This window comes from Lycorma delicatula, chromosome 9, assembly GCF_047948215.1.
Source record: "Lycorma delicatula isolate Av1 chromosome 9, ASM4794821v1, whole genome shotgun sequence".
Lineage (NCBI taxonomy): Eukaryota > Metazoa > Arthropoda > Insecta > Hemiptera > Fulgoridae > Lycorma > Lycorma delicatula.
This window is the reverse complement of record NC_134463.1, coordinates 94,923,523-94,942,974: the sequence shown is the minus strand read 5'-3', so window position 1 is coordinate 94,942,974 and position 19,452 is coordinate 94,923,523. Positions and strand designations below refer to the sequence as shown.

The 19,452-nt window shown below is 33.7% G+C and overlaps 1 protein-coding gene across 1 annotated transcript in view; it reads left to right on the top strand.

Moving 5' to 3' along the window:
- Nucleotides 1-19,452, top strand: part of LOC142330122 (protogenin-like) — a 473,346-nt gene that overhangs the window by 390,475 nt on the left and 63,419 nt on the right. Inside the window, exon 3 of the mRNA XM_075375205.1 lies at nt 276-387. Coding sequence (XP_075231320.1) covers nt 276-387 — 112 coding nt within the window. The remainder of the gene's footprint in view (nt 1-275; nt 388-19,452) is intronic.

Sequence of the window (19,452 nt, the reverse complement as noted above, 5' to 3'; positions counted from 1 at the left end):
AAAATTAATTACTGTAAATTGTTTTTTATCAACGATTTGTGCGAATATTACACGGTAGGAAAAATATAATTTTTCAGGAAAGTACTCTTCTGCGTCAAGATGATTTTTTGTGGTGGCGTGTTACCAGAACGAATCGTGGTTTCCGCCTGAATAATGCCTGAAGTCGCCAGATTCTTTCTAGGTTTCAGTCTTTTATTTATTTTTTAATGTAATCAGTGTAAAATAATTAATTTCTTTAATGCGAATTGTAATTTTTATTTTATACCTTTTTTCAGGTGCTTCACAGGAAATCTGGCCAGGGAATAACCGATTTAGGCGCATACAGATGTCTAATTAGAAATTCCTATGGCGGATTAGTCTCGCGGCCGGCAAGAGTCGCATTAGCCGGTAAGTTTTAATAGAAATGTTTTGCGTAATAATGTATTATATATTATCCTGTCACGATTTGTTTGCCTCTGTTAAGATTTCTGTTCATTTGGATCGCTTACAATCTTGCCGTTGACGTACTCTTTTAGACGGTGTAGTTATTTCATCAAAGTAATAGACAGAAACTGATTTATACAATTTAAAGAGCGGAAACTATTTAAATTTATATAAACTTTATTGAGAATTATTTTCTTTCGTTTCCGTTATTTTATTCGTAATTCTGCTGATGAAAGAAAACACCTGTTATAAAGTCTTGAGATAATTTTAAAGACTTGTGTCTTTTATTACACGCAGGAAAACGCCTAGGATTTTTATCCCTTTCTTCTGTGCGTGCTATTTCTAATCTCCAGTAGCAGTAAAACAAAAAGGAAAGAAATTATACATTAACACGTGAACTTGTGTCTTTGTGGTACTTGAATTTCATGTTGTTCGCCGTTTATTTCAGCCTTGGTTAGTATAAAAAAAAATCTATGTTCGCATTTATCGTACCAATGTGTACTTTTCTTAGTAATTAAACCTTTTCTCGACAAAAATTAAATTAAAAAGTGTACTTATCTACAAAGCCAGAACAGGAAAACAGACAATGCAATTATATATTTTTTTTAATTTTAATTGATTTTGAAGTTTGTTTGTGAGCAGTAGAGAATCGCATTGTAATATTTTATTTAATAATCTTTATACGATAATCTTTAATATTTATAGTACATTATCACGTAGAAATATCTATTACACATTGTAATAGAGTAATAAACGGCTTTATAATCCTCTTAAATTATGTTACTGCATGTTTTTCCTAATTTTACCTGTGGTAGTAGTGACTTCTTCGCCTAACATGGTTTGCTGTTTGGGCGCTGTTTGGCTGTCGATTAAATATTGTAAAATCAAATATTTTTACCTCGCTTCCTCTCTTTCTTTTCAACATTCTACATTTTTTTAAATATATTTTATCAAATCTATAACGTTACCTTCAAAACAGTACATCCATAAAAAAAAGTGTGATGAAATGAGATTTATAATTTTTTTTTTTATTCAGAGATAAAAGTAACCTTGAATAATGAAAAAAGTAAGTATCTTACAAGAATGTTTCTTACAATGCTGAATAGAGTATATCTGTAAGTTTAATTTACAGATGTTCAATGCGGCTACCCTTTGTAACACGGCAGATTTCCGATCAGTATTCAATTTCCTGCCAAATCCTATGAACCATGTGTTGATGTATGATGGAAACTGTTTGTGTTATGCGGTGATTTCCTGGAAGCGGAGGAACAAACATCTCTTGTCTGCAACATACGCAGAACTTCGTTGGAGGTAAATCAGGCAATCGTGGTGGCCAGGAGATTGTTCCACCGCATCCGATTCAAATAGGCGCTTCGCTATTGAGATCGACAACTGGAGATCGACAACTGCACGACGGTGGCACGCCATCTTGCTGGAAAGTAAATTCTGGGCCCGTATCATGTTTTAACTGTGGCATTAGATAATGTTCAAGCGTGTCCAGGTTTGATACGCCACTTACAGCTGACTCGGCAAAAAAAAAGGGCTCGTAAATTTTGTGACAGCTTTTGTGACAAAAATCGTTTACCTTAGGTAACTCCCTTAGGTCGATTGTGTAATGTGGATTCCCTTTACCCTGTATCCGAACATTATGTCGATTGATGTTACTGCAGGTGCGGAAGGTTGCTTCGACACCGAACGCAATTTTATTTAGATAATTATTTCGGTTTTTCTAATATGTTTACACAAAACTCAGTTAGTTTTTTTGTTTGTTTTTTTTATCTCCTTCACCCAAAGCTTGTATCGGTTGTAATTTGTAGGGTTGAAATGACAGTCGATTACGCAATACTGTCCGTTCTTTAACCCTAGGAATATTTAATTCTAAGCTGGCGGGTCCCGTTGATTTACTTGGACAGCGAATGAATGTCTGCCGCTTTAGAAACTGAAGGTCTTCCCTGGCCCGGCGGCATGTGCGATTCACAACCTATTTCACGGAAACGATTGTACCGTGCAATAACATACTGTCTTTGAGGCGGTTGTTTGCGAATTGTCTCCGAACGGTAGTAGCCGATTTGGATTCATGAAACCATAAACGACACGTAACCCGTACTGCACCGGTGTACGGCTCCATGATAACTGATGGAATTACTGCTTCGCTCATGCCACCTAGTGAGAACGTCGGAAACTAACGGTGTTAGGCCGGATTGAATCTTGAAGATGTACTGTATAAAATAAAAAAATACACAAAAAAGAGGGTCTTATTACTTAATTTAAATCGGTTTCTTAATTAAATAATACAAATAAGAATAGTTTTATTTAATTTATAAATAAAAGAGATATTAAACTACAGTTTCATCATAATGTTGTTTGCATTTTTTGTTAGCTGTCTAATTAAGTATTTCATTTTAAATAGAATTACATACGTTAATTATTACTAGGAATTTTTTTTCGTAAGCCTCTATTATGAAAAATCATCTTCTCCGATGATATGTAAATGCCCATAATTCGTGAAAAAATTGACGGTAGATTTTATTTATAATTTTGAGAGTTAAAAAAAATAAATTTAAATATTTATTTTTCACTTAAGTAATTCATTCCGTTTTTGCAATCGGTTACGTTATTATATTGTTGCTTGCGTCGTGCATATTTTAGATGTGATAACGCTTCAGAATTATTACAAGTTTTGTACAACTCGCTTCGAATCAGATGGAAAAACTTTTTCGACATAGCCATCTTTAACAACACCTTTTTTTTTGTCTTCAGTCATTTGACTGGTTCGATGGAGCTCTCCAAGATTCCCTATCTTGTGCTAGTCGTTTCATTTCAGTATACCCTCTACATCCTACATCCCTAACAATTTGTTTTACATATTCGAAACGTGTCCTGCCTACACATTTTTTTCCTTCTACCTGTCATTCCAATATTAAAGCGACTATTCCAGGATGCCTTAGTATGTGGCCTATAAGTCTGTCTCTTCTTTTAACTATATTTTTCCAAATGCTTCTTTCTTCATCTATTTGCCGCAATACCTCTTCGTTTGTCACTTTATCCAACCATCTGATTTTTAACATTCTCCTATAGCACCGCATTTCAAAAGCTTCTAATCTTTTCTTCTCAGATACTCCGATCGTCCAAGTTTCACTTCCATATAAAGCGACACTCCAAACATATACTTTCAAAAAACTTTTCCTGACATTTAAATTAATTTTTGATGTAAACAAATTATATTTCTTACTGAAGGCTCGTTTCGCTTGTGCTATTCGGCATTTTATATCGCTCCTGCTTCGTCCATCTTTAGTAATTCTACTTCCCAAATAACAAAATTCTTCTACCTCCATAATCTTTTCTCCTCCTATTTTCACATTCAGTGGTCCATCTTTGTTATTTCTACTACATTTCATTACTTTTGTTTTGATCTTGTTTATTTTCATGCGATAGTTCTTGCGTAGGACTTCATCTATGCCGTTCATTGTTTCTTCTAAATCCTTTTTACTCTCGGCTAGAATTACTATATCATCAGCAAATCGTAGCATATTTATCTTTTCACCTTGTACTGTTACTCCGAATCTAAATTGTTCTTTAACATCATTAACTGCTAGTTCCATGTAAAGATTAAAAAGTAACGGAGATAGGGAACTTCCTTGTCGGACTCCCTTTCTTATTACGGCTTCTTTCTTATGTTCTTCAATTATTACTGTTGCTGTTTGGTTCCTGTACATGTTAGCAATTGTTCTTCTATCTCTGTATTGGAACCCTAATTTTTTTTAATTGCTGAATATTTTATTCCAGTCTACGTTATCGAATGCCTTTTTTAGGTCTATTAACGCCAAGTATGTTTAACAACAGTATTACCAGTGATTCTGCCGAAGAGAATTTCCATAATTCGCTTCGTACAATAATCGAAAGAACGTTTTCCAAACAATTTAAAGCGAGTCATCCATCATTTTTAATAATTTAGAAAGGAGCTCTTCTGATCCTGTATAATTTTTTTTATAATAGGCTTAGGTATTATTGTAGTAACAAATCGACCGGTAATGTTTAAAAATGAAGACCTACGTATTATTTTTTTGGTACTATATAATACAGATTCGATGACCTCGATCTGTATTATAAATAAAGGGGAGAAACGAGAAACAAATCGGACGGACTTTTAACTGAAAGAAAAATGGTACATTAACGGGGAGGAAAAATTTACGGTCGAAAAGATAAAAAGAAATGTTTTTCCATTGAGAGAGATTGTCTTAGGTTAAGGAAAGAATAAATGCTGCAGTGGATATATAAGTTCAAGAATGCATGGCTGTTTAGTTATTTTACGATATATTTATTGCTAGGCGGCGTTGTAAATAATATTTTATTACGATGTTGTTTTTGTTTATTTTTACACGGCAAATTCACTTGCAGTATTACCGTGTATAGGGAATTTTAAAGTTATTTTCCCTTTTTCTTTACTGGAAACTAAATATTTCTTTGTTTTTAATTTACGTTTTGTAAGAATAGATTGTTATTTAATATTTTTCATTATTATTCATGTTAAAACAGTTTTTTTTTTTTTAGTTTTAAAAAATAAGTTTAATTAACGTTATTTTCTTAATTTCAGAAAACATTTCATACAGATCTTAATAAATTGAAGAAAACATCCCTTATAAAGAAAACAAAATTTTATAAGTTTCCCGTCGTATACTATTCAGTAAAAACTTTGTAAACCTTTTAAAATTGCAAAAAAGTCTTAGGATTGCGATTAGTTAACGGTACGATCGTAAATCGATTAAGAGACTACGGATATTTTTTGAAGAAGACCCAAAATGAAGATTACGGCGACAATTCGGTTAAACTGTTAGATATTTATATATGAAATTTAAAATACTCCATATCAGAGAAACGATATTTTTCGAATATCCTCTTTCCGACTTAAAAAGTTGTGACATTTTAGGCTTAATTTTGTCCTGTTTAGAATAGAACGAGGGAGAGGTTAAAAGAATAAACGTGTAATAAAGCTGCACAAAAAACCGAGGCCGAGAGCGCTGAGTCCATCGAAGATTGAAATTAATCTTCAGCTAAAAATTTCGTTAAAGTTTTGGTTAATAAGTCTCACTAGTTTTTTTTGGCGAGACTTGTTTGAATATCATCTATACAATTCGTTTACGTCTAACTATATATTTCAGAAGTTTCCGGATAAGTAATGCCGGTTTCTTGAATTCCGTAGGCAGCTGCGTCCCTGTAGTGTACCTACATCATTCTTAAATCTCCTTGCCAGGGGAGATTTAGAAGCCGGTATTAGAGCGACGACCTGGAGAGAGAATCGAAGAGCCGATGGTGTTAAAATTTGACCGGTTTAGCCTGGGTTCGTATTGCCGATCGGCCGGACGACATAGAAAGCGTTAATCCTCCAGCCGACTGCGACACGCAGTATAGTAAAAGTAGGCACTAAATAAAAATTTAAAACGTAGTAATTTCAATAGACTTAAAATTAGCATTCATATAAGAATTAATGCGACAAGATTTTAATTGTCCAAGCCGTAACGACCACAAATTTCCAGAAGATTTGCTATCTTTGGTAGATTTTTATAGTATAACCGACCGTTCAGGTCACCGGTATTTCGATATTTTCAGAACATATTTTCTTATATCTCCCCATTTTCCTGGTAAAAATATTTGTTTTTACCTCGCTCACTTATTTTATTTTAATCTAGTTCGTAATTTTTTAATCATATTTTCCTAAAATAAGTGGACCTGAATGTAAATAAACTATATCTTTTTTAATTTACGAGAAGCTTAAACAAGACGAAAAGTTGCTTTTGAGCTCTATTATTACGCGCTATTAATGTAAATATTTGTATTAAAGCGTAAAAATAATGGTTAATGGTAAAAATAATGGAAGTTATTATTATTTTACACTATTTTTATTAATGGTATTAAATTTTTTTTAGCCGTATCGTAAGCTAAGGATTTTTTTTGTAGATACTTAATCCCATACAGAAAATTGATAGGTTATATTTTGTATAATGTCTATTCTCGATTTATCTGCATCTGACAATTTATTACTATCTATCGGTCTGTCATTCTTTACCTATCTATTTACATGTAGGTTTCTTTTTCTTTATTAATAAAATTTTTTACGGTCGCGTACTCAATTTGTCGATCGAAACGGACGTGGAAATACTATTTCTTGATTAGTGTGGGTAGATTGTAATTTGTGATAGTCTGTCAGGCCCTCTTATATAGGTTGTCGATCGCTATTTTGATCGAATAACCGACTGAACGACTTGATTGATTGTTCCCAGTATGCCTGTTTTTGATTTAAATGTCTTCAAACGAGAGTTGTACTTATTTAAGATAGAAAAATAAAACGCCGGGTTAAAAAAAACCGCTTTGATATATGCCGCAATATAATGAATTGATGGTTTTTGTTACAGAAATATTTTGAGCTTATTGTTATTTGTGACCGCTTTGCGAGTAAAAATTGCGAATGCAATTAAATAATCCAGTGTTCTTTGTAAATTAAAAATTACTTCAAACTTTTTCAAATAGTAATACTTTTTATTTACTTTAAAAATCTTTTGTGCTTGTATTATTTCTCCTACTCGTATGAGTGTAGTTTCGTGTTACGTGTGTCGATTATATATACGCGTTGTCGTGTTAGATTTTCTTATGTCAGTTAAGTTAACTTATAATCGTAAAGCTTTTGTATTTTTATTTTGGTTTTATATATCTATTTGTAACATATAAATGAGAGTTTGTGGCGGTTCTGTCAGTTTACAATAGCATCACGCGGGAACCAAATGACCGATTGCTTTCAAATTTTTAGGGTACACTCGTGTTACCGTGGGAAGGTTTTAAGTCATAATTCGTGGCCCTAGCCCCCCATCCCCCGTGGGGACGAAATTGGGAATTTTTCGTTGTGGACGGCGACCTAATATCGTTTTTGATTTAGTTCTTCGACGTAAGAATAATTGGCTATGCGTTTTATAACATATTGGGCCGTCTGGCCAGAACCTGGACTCTCGGGGCTCAGGTGAGCTCAGGCGAATCCCGGAACTAGCTCAGGGGCCTCCCGGAGCCAACGGACCTACCGCATTAGTCTCCTCTAATGTTTACCTCCCAGGACATCCAGCATTCTATATATATATATATATCCGGTAGGGGCTCCGCCCCCTTGATTCTCGCAGTGCTCGTTACAGTCACGGTTGTGAGAAAAATACGGATAAATAGCGATTAAAGTATTTAGGCTTTATAGAAACCTGCAAAAGAAACTAAATTATGAAACAGTAACTGTGATAACTAAAGTGCACACACCTTTGACGACGAAAAATTCATAACTTACTTTTGTTGTCATGGTGGCAGAAATATAATAATGAAGTAAAAGGATTAAGCTATTTTTATCCTTAACGAATATCTTTACTTCAAAACTTCACCCTCCTTGGGGGCGAAGAAATATGCTTATTTTTAATATCTTAATCTTTGAGGGAGTTACGGCCTCGGTCGACGGTTTAAAACCTTCCCTGGGATAACATGAATATATCTTGTAAATTTGAAAGTAATTGGTCAGTTGGTTCTCTATAACAAGCAAACAAACTTTATATATATATATATATATATATAAACAAAGATCACGGTTATAACCGTGATCTGTTACATCGAGAGTGTACCTGATGCATTGCATCTCTCAAAAAAGCGCCCCAGAAGCACTCCGTTGGTTATCAGTTGATGGTGATGATCGGTCTAGCCTCGTACGAGGTGCTCCATACCTCATCACTCTAGCCTCACACGCAGTCCCCATGGGAAGCCCATTATTTTTAATAGAAATCGTTTAAATTTATTTAAAATTGTTGTATTTAACGTAAATTTAATGTATTATTCTTGTAATATTCGTTCGATTGATTTGAATCGTTCAGTTCAAATCCAGCTCACACAGCGATAGAGGCTGACAGTTCATTAATTCAATTCATTAAAGTTTGTGCTTCAAACCGGAAAATTTCCACTATTACATATATTTTTATAAATTAACAATTAATGTAATCCACCTTAGCAGCACGTTGATATGTACTCTAGATCTTTCGGCCTACCCGGAAACCATCATCAGGAGTTAAAATTAATATATTTAAAAGTCAAAAGTTTAAAAAAATCATAGTTAAAAATTAAAAAAAAAACAGTAGTGAATGTCCCGGTCCTACTAGTATATTCAAATACTTTAAATATATTAGTTTTAACTCCTGATGATGGCTTCCGGGTAGACCGAACGATCTAGAGTATATATCAACGTGCTGCTAAGGTGGATTACATTAATTATTAATTTATTCATTTAATACATCAGCAGTACCGTGTTTGAGAAATTAATATATTTTTATATACATATGTATTTTTTCGAGATGAAATATATCCAAAAACTTTCTCAGTTATGCAAAGAAACATGAGTATAAATTTGACTGCAATTGATGGAGTAGATTTTTTGTTTATCTCGAACAAACCAAAACCTTCTTCCTATTTATATAGTAAAAATCTACTTTCAGTCTACCTTGACTCCTTCCCGAGATTTTGGGAATAATGGAACGGGAAACCAAAAGGGTTATGTTTGTTTACAGCAGGACCGTATCAGAGCTTCTATATCAAGAACGAGGGAAACGTGGAGTTAAGAGAGCTTTTCAGGATTTAATTGTTATTTATCAGTATTATTCTCACAAGTGAGGATAGAGAACACAGCGGGTTCCTGACCGGCTATATAAATCGACGGGTTCCTCGATTTATATATATATATCGGTTGAGTTAATTATGTGACGTAATAGGATTCTACTTTACAAATTGGATTGATGGAAAGCATGACATTTCTGTTTTGGTGTTTTTGGTGTACTGAGTTTTTTTACAGAAAATTAAAAAATTTGAGTTCTCCTCCAAAAATGTGAACTCTATTCTAATTTTGTACTGTTTAAATCAATCGACTTGGATAAGGGTTTGTAATTTTATTTGTAGTGTTAACAGAATGTTATAAAGCTTTGAAATATTACGTTTTGAACGACTCTTAAATTAATGGAACTTTTTCCAAAGGTAATTATTGTCTTATCCGGTTGGACGGTTACCGACGGTGACCGTCTTAAAAAGTTTAGGGAACCCGAAATGTATGTAATCGATTAATATATTCAATGTATTTTCCATTTATATGTTGCTTTTGTCAAATTTAGTTTGTAAATTTCATATTGTTTAAATCAATGTGTTCAATTTTTCGTTTATTAATCGGTTGTTAAGATTAAAAAGAAGATCTCAATAGTTGAAAAATAAAAAAATTTACTACCCTAAATTTGATTTAAAAATCATACATATAAATATATAATTTCTTACTACCCTAAATTTGATTTAAAAATCATACATATAAATATATAATTTCTTACTACTGAAAAAATTGTGTGAATTTCTTCCTCGATTTATTTTAATAAATTAAAAAATTAAATAGGAGTGTGTGAAATCTGTATCTGGTGACTCCCAGTTTTCGATTATTTGAACTTAGTTTATATTTGTATTTTTTAAAGAAAAATTTGTGTATTCAAACAATTTTAATTTTTTTTTACAAAATAAAAATAATTATTTGGAATAAAAGTAATCTGTATATTACCATATTTTATTAAATTATGGTACAATTTTTATTTTATATTTCTTTTCTCTTGTTATACGGTTTTTTTTCCTCTGACTTGTGTTAGTGTCTTCTGAGGTTTACATAGCATTACGTTAACCGGCACTGACGTATGTTGTATATGTCATGGGCGCTGTTGCCAAGTTCTTTTTCACTCCCGAAATCCAGCATTAATATTTTTTTATTTTTTTTAATATTAAAAAATTCTGTAGAAATTATTTCGTTCACGCGCCATTCATTACTCGTAACCTTTTTTGACTGTCGCAATAATATTTATGGATTTTATAATCGCTAACCTTGGGATCACCATCGATGTATAAACATCGAGGTTTTTTTTAATAGATCGTTTGACGTTTATGATTAATCTGTAAATTTTACAAGTTGTTACTATTCTAAGTTGTAAAATAACTAGAATTGCTGCAGACCTATATCTCTTATTCAGTTAGCGTAATTGAAGTAAACGAAACTGCGTGTACGAGTGTTCGAGTGGCCGATTCACAAGCATTTCCTGTAAATCCCGATGCGTATAAAAGAAACTACGCGACGTTAATAACTACGTCAGTAACTACGGGCTATTATATTTTAGATTTAAATAAATTAAGACATTTTCGAGTTTTTTAAGAGTTATGAAATTATCAATTGTCCATAACAGTAAAATTTCATTAATATGTTAGATAAAATTTCTACGTTAAACATAATAAAATCAATTCAGTTTACGTCATCTGATTACTAGAAATCCATAATGCTGTCAGTATTAAGAGATACAACGGGAGGCTCAAATTTGTTTTTTATTATTTTATCCGATTCCCATTAATTTGGTTCAATAGGATCTGTTACATGTTTCATACGATTTTTCCATTTTTTTCTAGCGTTTTATCGATGGTTTTTACGCATAAATTTTTAACATCAGATATTTTAAAAGCGGTATTTTCAGAGGCTACGTAACTTTCGATTTGTCGCCAAATTAACTCGGTCGGGTCGAATACACAACGATAGGATCGTAGTCGAAGCACGGTTTTGCCCCTGGAATCTTGTTAACTCATCGATTTTAATACACGTTAAAATTATTTTTAATACGCGAAACCGTTTGCAATAATCGGACGTTAAGTTCGATTCAAAAATCACTTCTTTTAAATTAAGCCGGATTTTGATGTCATTCTTTTTCCAAGACACGGCTGGAATTCTTTCTTTTTTACACGAATTATAAGGGGCGTTGTCTAAGACAATAACTGATTTATCTTCCAAAGATAACAAATCGCTAATCAACTTCTCAATAAATAAAATTCGTATTTTTTTTTTACGAATCGGAATCGTCAACTTCTCTTCGCTTGATTTCCGAGATTTGCTTTTTTTATAAATAATTCATTAGTAGATTTATACTCGCGAATTACATTGTACACTGAAGCAGCACAATTTCCGTTTATATTAGCAGTTTATTAACGACATCCGAAGTCAACGCCGTTGTATTACTCTGCAATGCGTCGCTTTTGTAAGCATTTAAAAAGATGTGTTTTTCTGTACGACATAAAAGCTTTTTTCGCTGTTTTTTTTTTACGGAGGGGATATCAGTAATCGTCCGTTATTATCAGTTGAATCTGTATCAGATACGGTGTCAAAATAACGGTATAACTCAAATCTTACAGACACAAATCTAGGAATACACTATCCTCACATTTCAGTAAACTTAAAATAATTGCTTTATATTAACTTTAAATAACGTAAGAGAAAATAAATAACTAACAGAAACGTAAAAATTGAACACGAGATTAAAAGAGTGATTGTATGAAAAGATCAAGGGTTTTAATAAACCTAGACGACATAACGTTTTATAAAGTTTTGATATAGACTACTATATGACAAATTAATTGTACGGTGACTATATATGAGTAATGATTTTAGCGTTGTATATACATGTGGCCGCGTTATGAATGGGTACTGATGCAAGGACGTGGCCCCCCAGAATTTTGACCTACTCGCTCACACAAACGAAAATTTTTTTATTCTTCACTCTGTGTAAGCAAACTGAATACAGTATAGAATAATTATTATGAACTGATGAATCATAATACATATTTACGTGATGCGATTCAATTTTATGTAAAGAGTATAATTAAAAGCGCATTAAATAAAATTAAATGTCTTGGTTTTTGTTTACGGTTTTATTTGATTGTGATAGTGGTGTTCATAAAATTCTTGTAGCAACACTTAAGCAATCTTTCCTTAAAATATTTGCAGTTTCCTGTTATATATTTTTCCAATAATTTATTATTTTTCTTTTTTTTTAGAACAATTATTGCTTTATCTAATAAAATAATTGCATTGTAGTTGTGCCGCAATTCGCTTAAAAGGGCGTTAAGAATATCTACTTACGTAAAAATGTTTATTTTTAATTCTCAACATCTTCCATAAGAATACTAAAATTAAATTTTCATTGATTTAAGCAGGAATGCACTCTACCTAATGTATTGGCTACTGTTGTTTAGTTTGATAATGCACGTCTCTCTCTCTCTCTCTCTCTCTCTCTCTCTCTCTCTCTCTCTCTCTCTCTCTCTCTCTCTCTCTCTCTCTCTCTCTCTCTCTCTCTCTCTCTCTCTCTCTCTCTCTCTCATTCTCTCTCTGTGCGCATGCGCTAGTAGGAAGAACAAAAACATTTAAATGCGCTACTGACAGTGAGATCCCCTCAACCTTGTTATTCGCTATGTTCACGCTTAGTGAAATCCCGTAATAATACGTGTACGTTAAACGCGTACGTTTTTCTGTTTTTTGAAGGCATTAAAGCGGAGAATGATCGAATTAATGATCGACAACCTAATATTTTGTTTTGCAAATACTGTATCGGTGTTTTTGTTGTATTTAGTTATGTAAGATAACCGAAAGAGGTGTTGTACGAATTTAAAAGAGTGGAAATAAAATTTTCAAAATTCTCCATTCCACAACGATTACGCCTTTAGGAAAATGATATGGTAATTTTATCTTCTTCTGATCGCTCACAGGGTAGTCATCCCAACCCCGTAGGGGAAGACACCCGCTTTGTGACGCTTCCAGTCGCCCCCCCCCCCGTTCCTAGCCATGATGGTCTTTAACGGGAGTCGTCTTTCGCCCTCTGACTTTTTACATCTCATAGTAATAATCCAAGCCTCGTTGAGATGCCACTGATGTAAATGCCTCGGTAGACATTTGCATCGGTGATTTTGAAGTCGGCTTTTGCCTTCGCTGTAGGCCTCGTCCGGACATCTTGAATGTCCTACATCGTTACCCTCTGAACTAGTTAACCGAGTTCGCAGAAGCACGAACCCCGCGCCTAGTTCTACTTTTATTGAGCTAATTTCCAGTAAATGTCTCAAATTCGAGGCAATTTAATAAAAACGTACCGCCGGAAATTTTGTTCGCAACAACGAAATTTAGTCCTAATTCCCTTCATGAACTTAGCTTCAGTAAAAACAATTGTACGGTCGGTTACCCGAATTGCGCAACCCGACCTCAAATTCACAACGCCTAAACCTTGGAATGTACATATATAAACGACTGAAACGATTCTGAATCAACATGTTACCACAATACGTAAGACTTATAGCTTTAACCGGTTCTACTCGTTGATTTCCAGATCCACAAAACTTCGAATGTTTAATACTCTATGAATCCTTTTTAAGATTCATTTAGTTATAGTTAATTATTGCAGTTTGAAACTGTCTTTCATATCTGAAATACATTTTCATTAAAAACCATTAAGAAAGTAACTGAACTGATGAATCTCCGGTGTAAAAAATTCTGTTACATCCCGATTTCTGTATGTCTATGTCAGCGGTGAACTTTAAAATATATATATATATATATATATATATATATATATATATATATATACCTACATACACATGCGCGCGCGTTCTAAAAGTAAAGGAAATCATAATTCCAAACTGATTAATTATACACCCGTGTCATTCAGTCGTGTACGAAGATAGAAACTGCGTTGGAGTAGAGGCCTAATTTCTACTGAAAATATTTAAAGTATTCCGTACTTTTAAAATGAAAGTACTCTGCAATATTTAAAATATGTAAAGTACTCCGTCGGAGTACTTTCGCCGGTCAGTGATGTCATCAAACCATTTAAAATCCATCTTTTAATTGTACGTTACGTGATTCATATGTATTCTATTTTACTTTATTTTACGGTTATGAGTAAAGCAACAAAAGAATGTTTTATATATGTTTAGTTTTTGTATGAGTTTTATTTTGTCAGGATGCGTTATAATTAAACATTAAAAAACAATCAATAAAAGCCATAATACTTTCCGAAAGTATTCAACATGCTTAAAACAAATTTTTACGCATTAATACGTAATAATAATTCGGTCAAAGCTCCCTCGTAACTGGTATATGAATATATTTGATGAATACAATTATGTTTAGCGTATTCTTTAGCTGAAACATAGTCTGTAGTTTTAAATTAGCTGAAATGCAGCTGTTGTGTATAGCCTGTTATTTCTAGTTTATTCGTTTAGTAAATATAGTACGGAAATCGTAGTTTTAATTACAAATTGTATTTCGTGCTCTTTGTACTTATATGTGTAGTATATATTAAAATATAAACATAATGGCATTTACTACCCGTAATTAACTTGTTTACGTATCGATTATTTCCTCTAGGAAATGCAGTTATCGTTTCGTTTTGAAATGCGATGTTTATTGGTAATTATAGATACATCTACAAAATATAATCTGGCCGAGCGTATTTTTAGATTAGTTTACTCGAACACCGTTACAAAGGTTAATAATTTTCAGCCGAGAGTCCTTTAACGTTATTATGTATATATTTTTACTTTTTCCCCTTCATGTTTCCCCTTTTCCTTCCTCCGTGCCCCCTCATTTGTAAATAACGGATAAATTTTCATCGACTTTCCCCGTTTGTATGACATTCTCCCATCCGATACCGTGATATTTCATGAATCGGTCTAAATTAATTCGTTACATAAGTAGAAGGATTGTTGTCGAAATAGATAATAAAATTTTCGTAGAGTAAGAAAAATGTCACGATGTGCTGGGATCGTCCGGATAAAAGGCCGACACTCGCGTAGATCCTCAGATAAGTGTATTTGTAAATTTCCGTATCAAGGTTTTATTTTTAATAAAAATTACACGATCGAACCGTGAGCAATTTATTCGTATTTCCGACATAGGGTTCGTTCATAAAGATTGTCACAGTTTCAAGAGGAGAATTTCAAATAAAGTTTTGTTGTTTGCGACTAAGAGTTTAGGGTTATCTTAAAAGACTACGTCACGATTATGAAAAAAGGTAATTTATATTTGAAATTTAACGGGGCATTAAAATGTTTTATTTTTGTTATAAATTTATTTTATTTTTATAACATAGCTTGTATCTGTAATTTGTGGAGTTCATTTTTGGGTGGTATTTAGAAGTTAAGAACTTTTTTCAAATTTTAAACTTTTCACCACCTGATGACAATCATTTAAAATGATTCTAAGAAAACGTACCTTTTTTATTAACTGCTTAATAATAATTAATGTTCCTTCATTGTTCTAGCCAACTTTCGACATAACAGCCTTGTTCTATGTAATAGCTACTGTAGTCGGGAATTATTATTAAATATATATATATATATATATATATAAAATGCATATATTATTATTAAATGCAACTTTATTTAGAAGAAGAATTAATTGGTATTTAAAAAAATAGTATTAAAGTAAAGGTTACGAAGAGGAAATGCACTGTGACAATCGCGTAACAGAATCTGCTTTGTGGATGAATAGTGCTGATACTATTTTTTGTGCGTTTTAGTCGGTTGTAAAACTGATTAAAACGGAAACTTTGAGTTCTTTGGAGATGAATTTCAATATTCAAGTAAAGTTACGCAGGTTAACTTAAACGTATTTGAAGAATAAAGTAAGACCTATCTCGATTTTTCTGTTTTTATGAAGAAAGAATTAAGCTTCAATCTTATCGGCAAAGGTATTATGTATCTGTATTTTGTTTTCTAGTAAATTTCGAATGCTTTTAATTGTTTTCATTATGAATGTGAAAAATGATTTAACTTATCGGTTTTCTACTAATTAGAGATTAGATTTCGGCCTAAATCTTTACGTATTTTCGATAATTAGTAATAAAAATGTAGCAACACTAGTATAGTTTGGATTTCCATATCAATTTTTCCCCCTTGCTAAATCTTAGTCGCTTTTTGTTTCAGTAGGTATTTCCTTATTATTTTTTTCCTTTTTTTAAAGGAAAATTTATTTGAAGTTTTCTTTTTTGTTTGGAAAAAAAAGATTCCGATTTACGGAAAGTTTTAAATTATAGAAAGGTGTCTAAAACAATGTACTCACTGTTTGCTAGTCTCGTGACAAATTTGATTTCGACGTGACAATTTTTGGCATTGAGAGAGCGTTATGGTATGTGTTCGAAATGAACACCAGCAGCTTCTATACCACGCCCATGACGCCGAATTGCACACCGAACTACGGTTGTTAGTGTATCTGGCGTAATTGCAGCACATGACTTCGATTTTTTCGCGTAGCTCGTCGATTGTTGCTGGTTTTTATCGGTACACGTCATTTTTGACGGTGCCTCAGAGGTGTCAAATCAGGAGACCGAGGTGGGTACTCAACAGCGCCTGTTCGCCCCACCGGCCGTTCGGGTAGAGTTTTATCGGGGTACAAACTGACATCTCGATGATAGTGAGGCGGAACTCCATCTTGTTGCAAGTAAAAAAATTCGTCACCATAAAGGTTTTGGATGGCAGGCAAAATCCTTGCCTGAAGCATATATAAGAAGAAGGGGCCAATCAAACCGCGCATTGATAGACCACACCACACAGCAACCTCCGGTAGATTCACTGTCTTGTTCACATGAACGTGAAGATTTTCACTAGTCCGGTAGACACAATTGTGGCTGTTCACAGTACCGTTGTTAAGTTTGACGCCTCTTCAGTTCACACAAACTTCCCTGCAAATTTGTTATCCTCCCCAACCGTGTGCTGAAACCATTCACAGTACTCCATCCTTCGATCTGTGTCGTCCTCGTTCATCGCGTGTTGCAGTCTTGGAACGTACACTTTCCACTCTTCAGAAAGCGTCTTACACTTGACCCGCTCACTCCACTTTCGCGCGCTCCCTGGTTCACTGATTTTTGCGGTGATCGAGTGAAATGTTGCAGCACTGGACGCCGGACTTGAAGCTGTTCGTGGTCGACCGGATCTTTCCTTGTTCCAAACTCTCTTTGCCGCTGCCGTTGCACCTCGTGAATGTTCTCGTACTTCCAGTACCACTTCGGTAGAGCCGTGCGTTCAACAAACGATAAGCGGACCTCGGTCGTTGTTGCTACTCGACTGTCTTCTGCTCCACTGGCTAATATGACTGGCTCGTTCCACCACCCGGGCATGCGCGGCATAAATTGCCAACTCCGCCTACCACGACAAATTTAATACCTTATACTTCACATTACCTTACACTATACATTCGATTAGTAAGTGTAAGTCCGTTTGTTTAGATATTATTTAATTACAAACGGTGAGAACATTTTTTTTCTATCGTGTAAATGAAAAGTTTTAAAATAATACTTTTTTATGTTTTAATTTTATTTTAGTGGAGTTCAGGGTTGAACGTGTTTTTTTTAGTTTTTTTTACGATTATCTTTCTTTTATTCGTACAACTTTTTCACATTTTAATAGTTTATTAAACTTTTGCCAACAAAACTTTTGTGTTTTTTAAAAATTATATTATTTTATTTAATGTAATTTTAGGTGCAAGAAATAAAATATTATTTAAATGAGGAGGATTGAGTGCTTGGTATTAGATAAACGTACAGCCTTTCATATCGATTGTTATTTTGTGTTGTGCAATGCAGCGGAAGAGGTGAATCGGTGTGGGTTACGAATTCCACGGGATGTTGTCGGTTTCCCCTGACCTGGGTTACCGTCATTAGTTGTGCTGTTTTATTTATATATATATATATAGCGGCGGTTTGCCGTTCGCTCGTTGCCTTTTACTGCAGTTAAAATCGGATGCAGTGGGACCTTGCTTGCTTGCTTGCTATTCACTACTATTATTATTATTACTATTGCTACGGGGAATTATTTGTTCCTTCGGGGAAATTACGCTCTGGATGTTGTTGCATTGCAGTACTTGCTGCGTTTTGTTGATACCACGACCTACCGCAATATCTTTACGCGTTAGCTACTTTTCGTTCGTTTCACTCTTCTCGTATCGTACGACTCTGTAATCAGGCGGTCGGTACTCGATTGCATCGTGAGGTCTTCTGCTTCTACTTCAGGGTTCGCATTCACTTCCTTCCCGCTCGCGCTCACACCTACTTCGTTCGCTTTACTTCCCCGGTCTCCTATTCCAGTTCCTCTTCTTTCTTCTTACTCGTTGGCTTCGCTCACTTTTAATACCGTTACTTTGTTACTTCACGCCCTCTCACCCTCACCCACCTACATAACAATGACGTTACAGTTTATCTTCTGCGATTCACTTATAGTTATTTTATATACTACTGTTTTTCATTCGGCTTGCGTACATTTGCATAATGTCAACTGTGCAAAAAAAGTCTTAAAATGAAAATTACTGAAAACGTTTGAAGAAACTTTAACGTTAATTCATAGCTATCGTATACTATTGAATTCCTTTTTTCACTTTATTTTTTTATGCGTTCACTAAATAAGAATTAATTTGCATTTTGTAAGAATATTGCTTGAGATTTTTTTATATTTATTTATATAAAAATAAAACTTCTTTTAATTTCGGAAGTATAAAATTTAGAAAAGATCAGGTAGAAAACTTCAATATGATATTCCATTCTTTAATAGAATAAATCTGCGTATTCCTACTAACATGTGTGCGCAGCTATTCTTACATTCGTATATGTACATACATAAACACATTATTTAAAAAAAAAACTTGTGTATTTTTTAAAATCTAATAGGAATCAACGCCCAGCGAAAACCGTTTAAGATTAATCGAATAAAATTTGTATACTTGTTCTTCTTACGGTGTAAGCGCACACGTAAGATTTTTTTTTAAATTCGAGTTTGAAGAGTTAAAATGGAGTAACTGTGAAATTTACTTTTTTTTCTAATTTATCAGTAACAAATGAAGATATCAACTTCAAATTTTTCTTTTTTTAACCTCTGGGAGACCGCCGTTAGGTATTATTTCAGAGAATGAGATGAATGACAATTTTTGTAGCGTGTGAAAATGCCATGCCTGACCGGGATTCGAACCGGGGACCTCCGGATGAAAGGCCGTGACCGCTACCACTCGCGCCACGGAGGCCGGCAAGTTTAAATATCTAAAAACCGATTTCTAGATTTTTCGAAATTCGACCTCGAAAGCTATGAAGATAGGTAAAAAGATTTTGAACAACGATCGCAAATTTTCCCCGTTTCCGACTACACTAAACG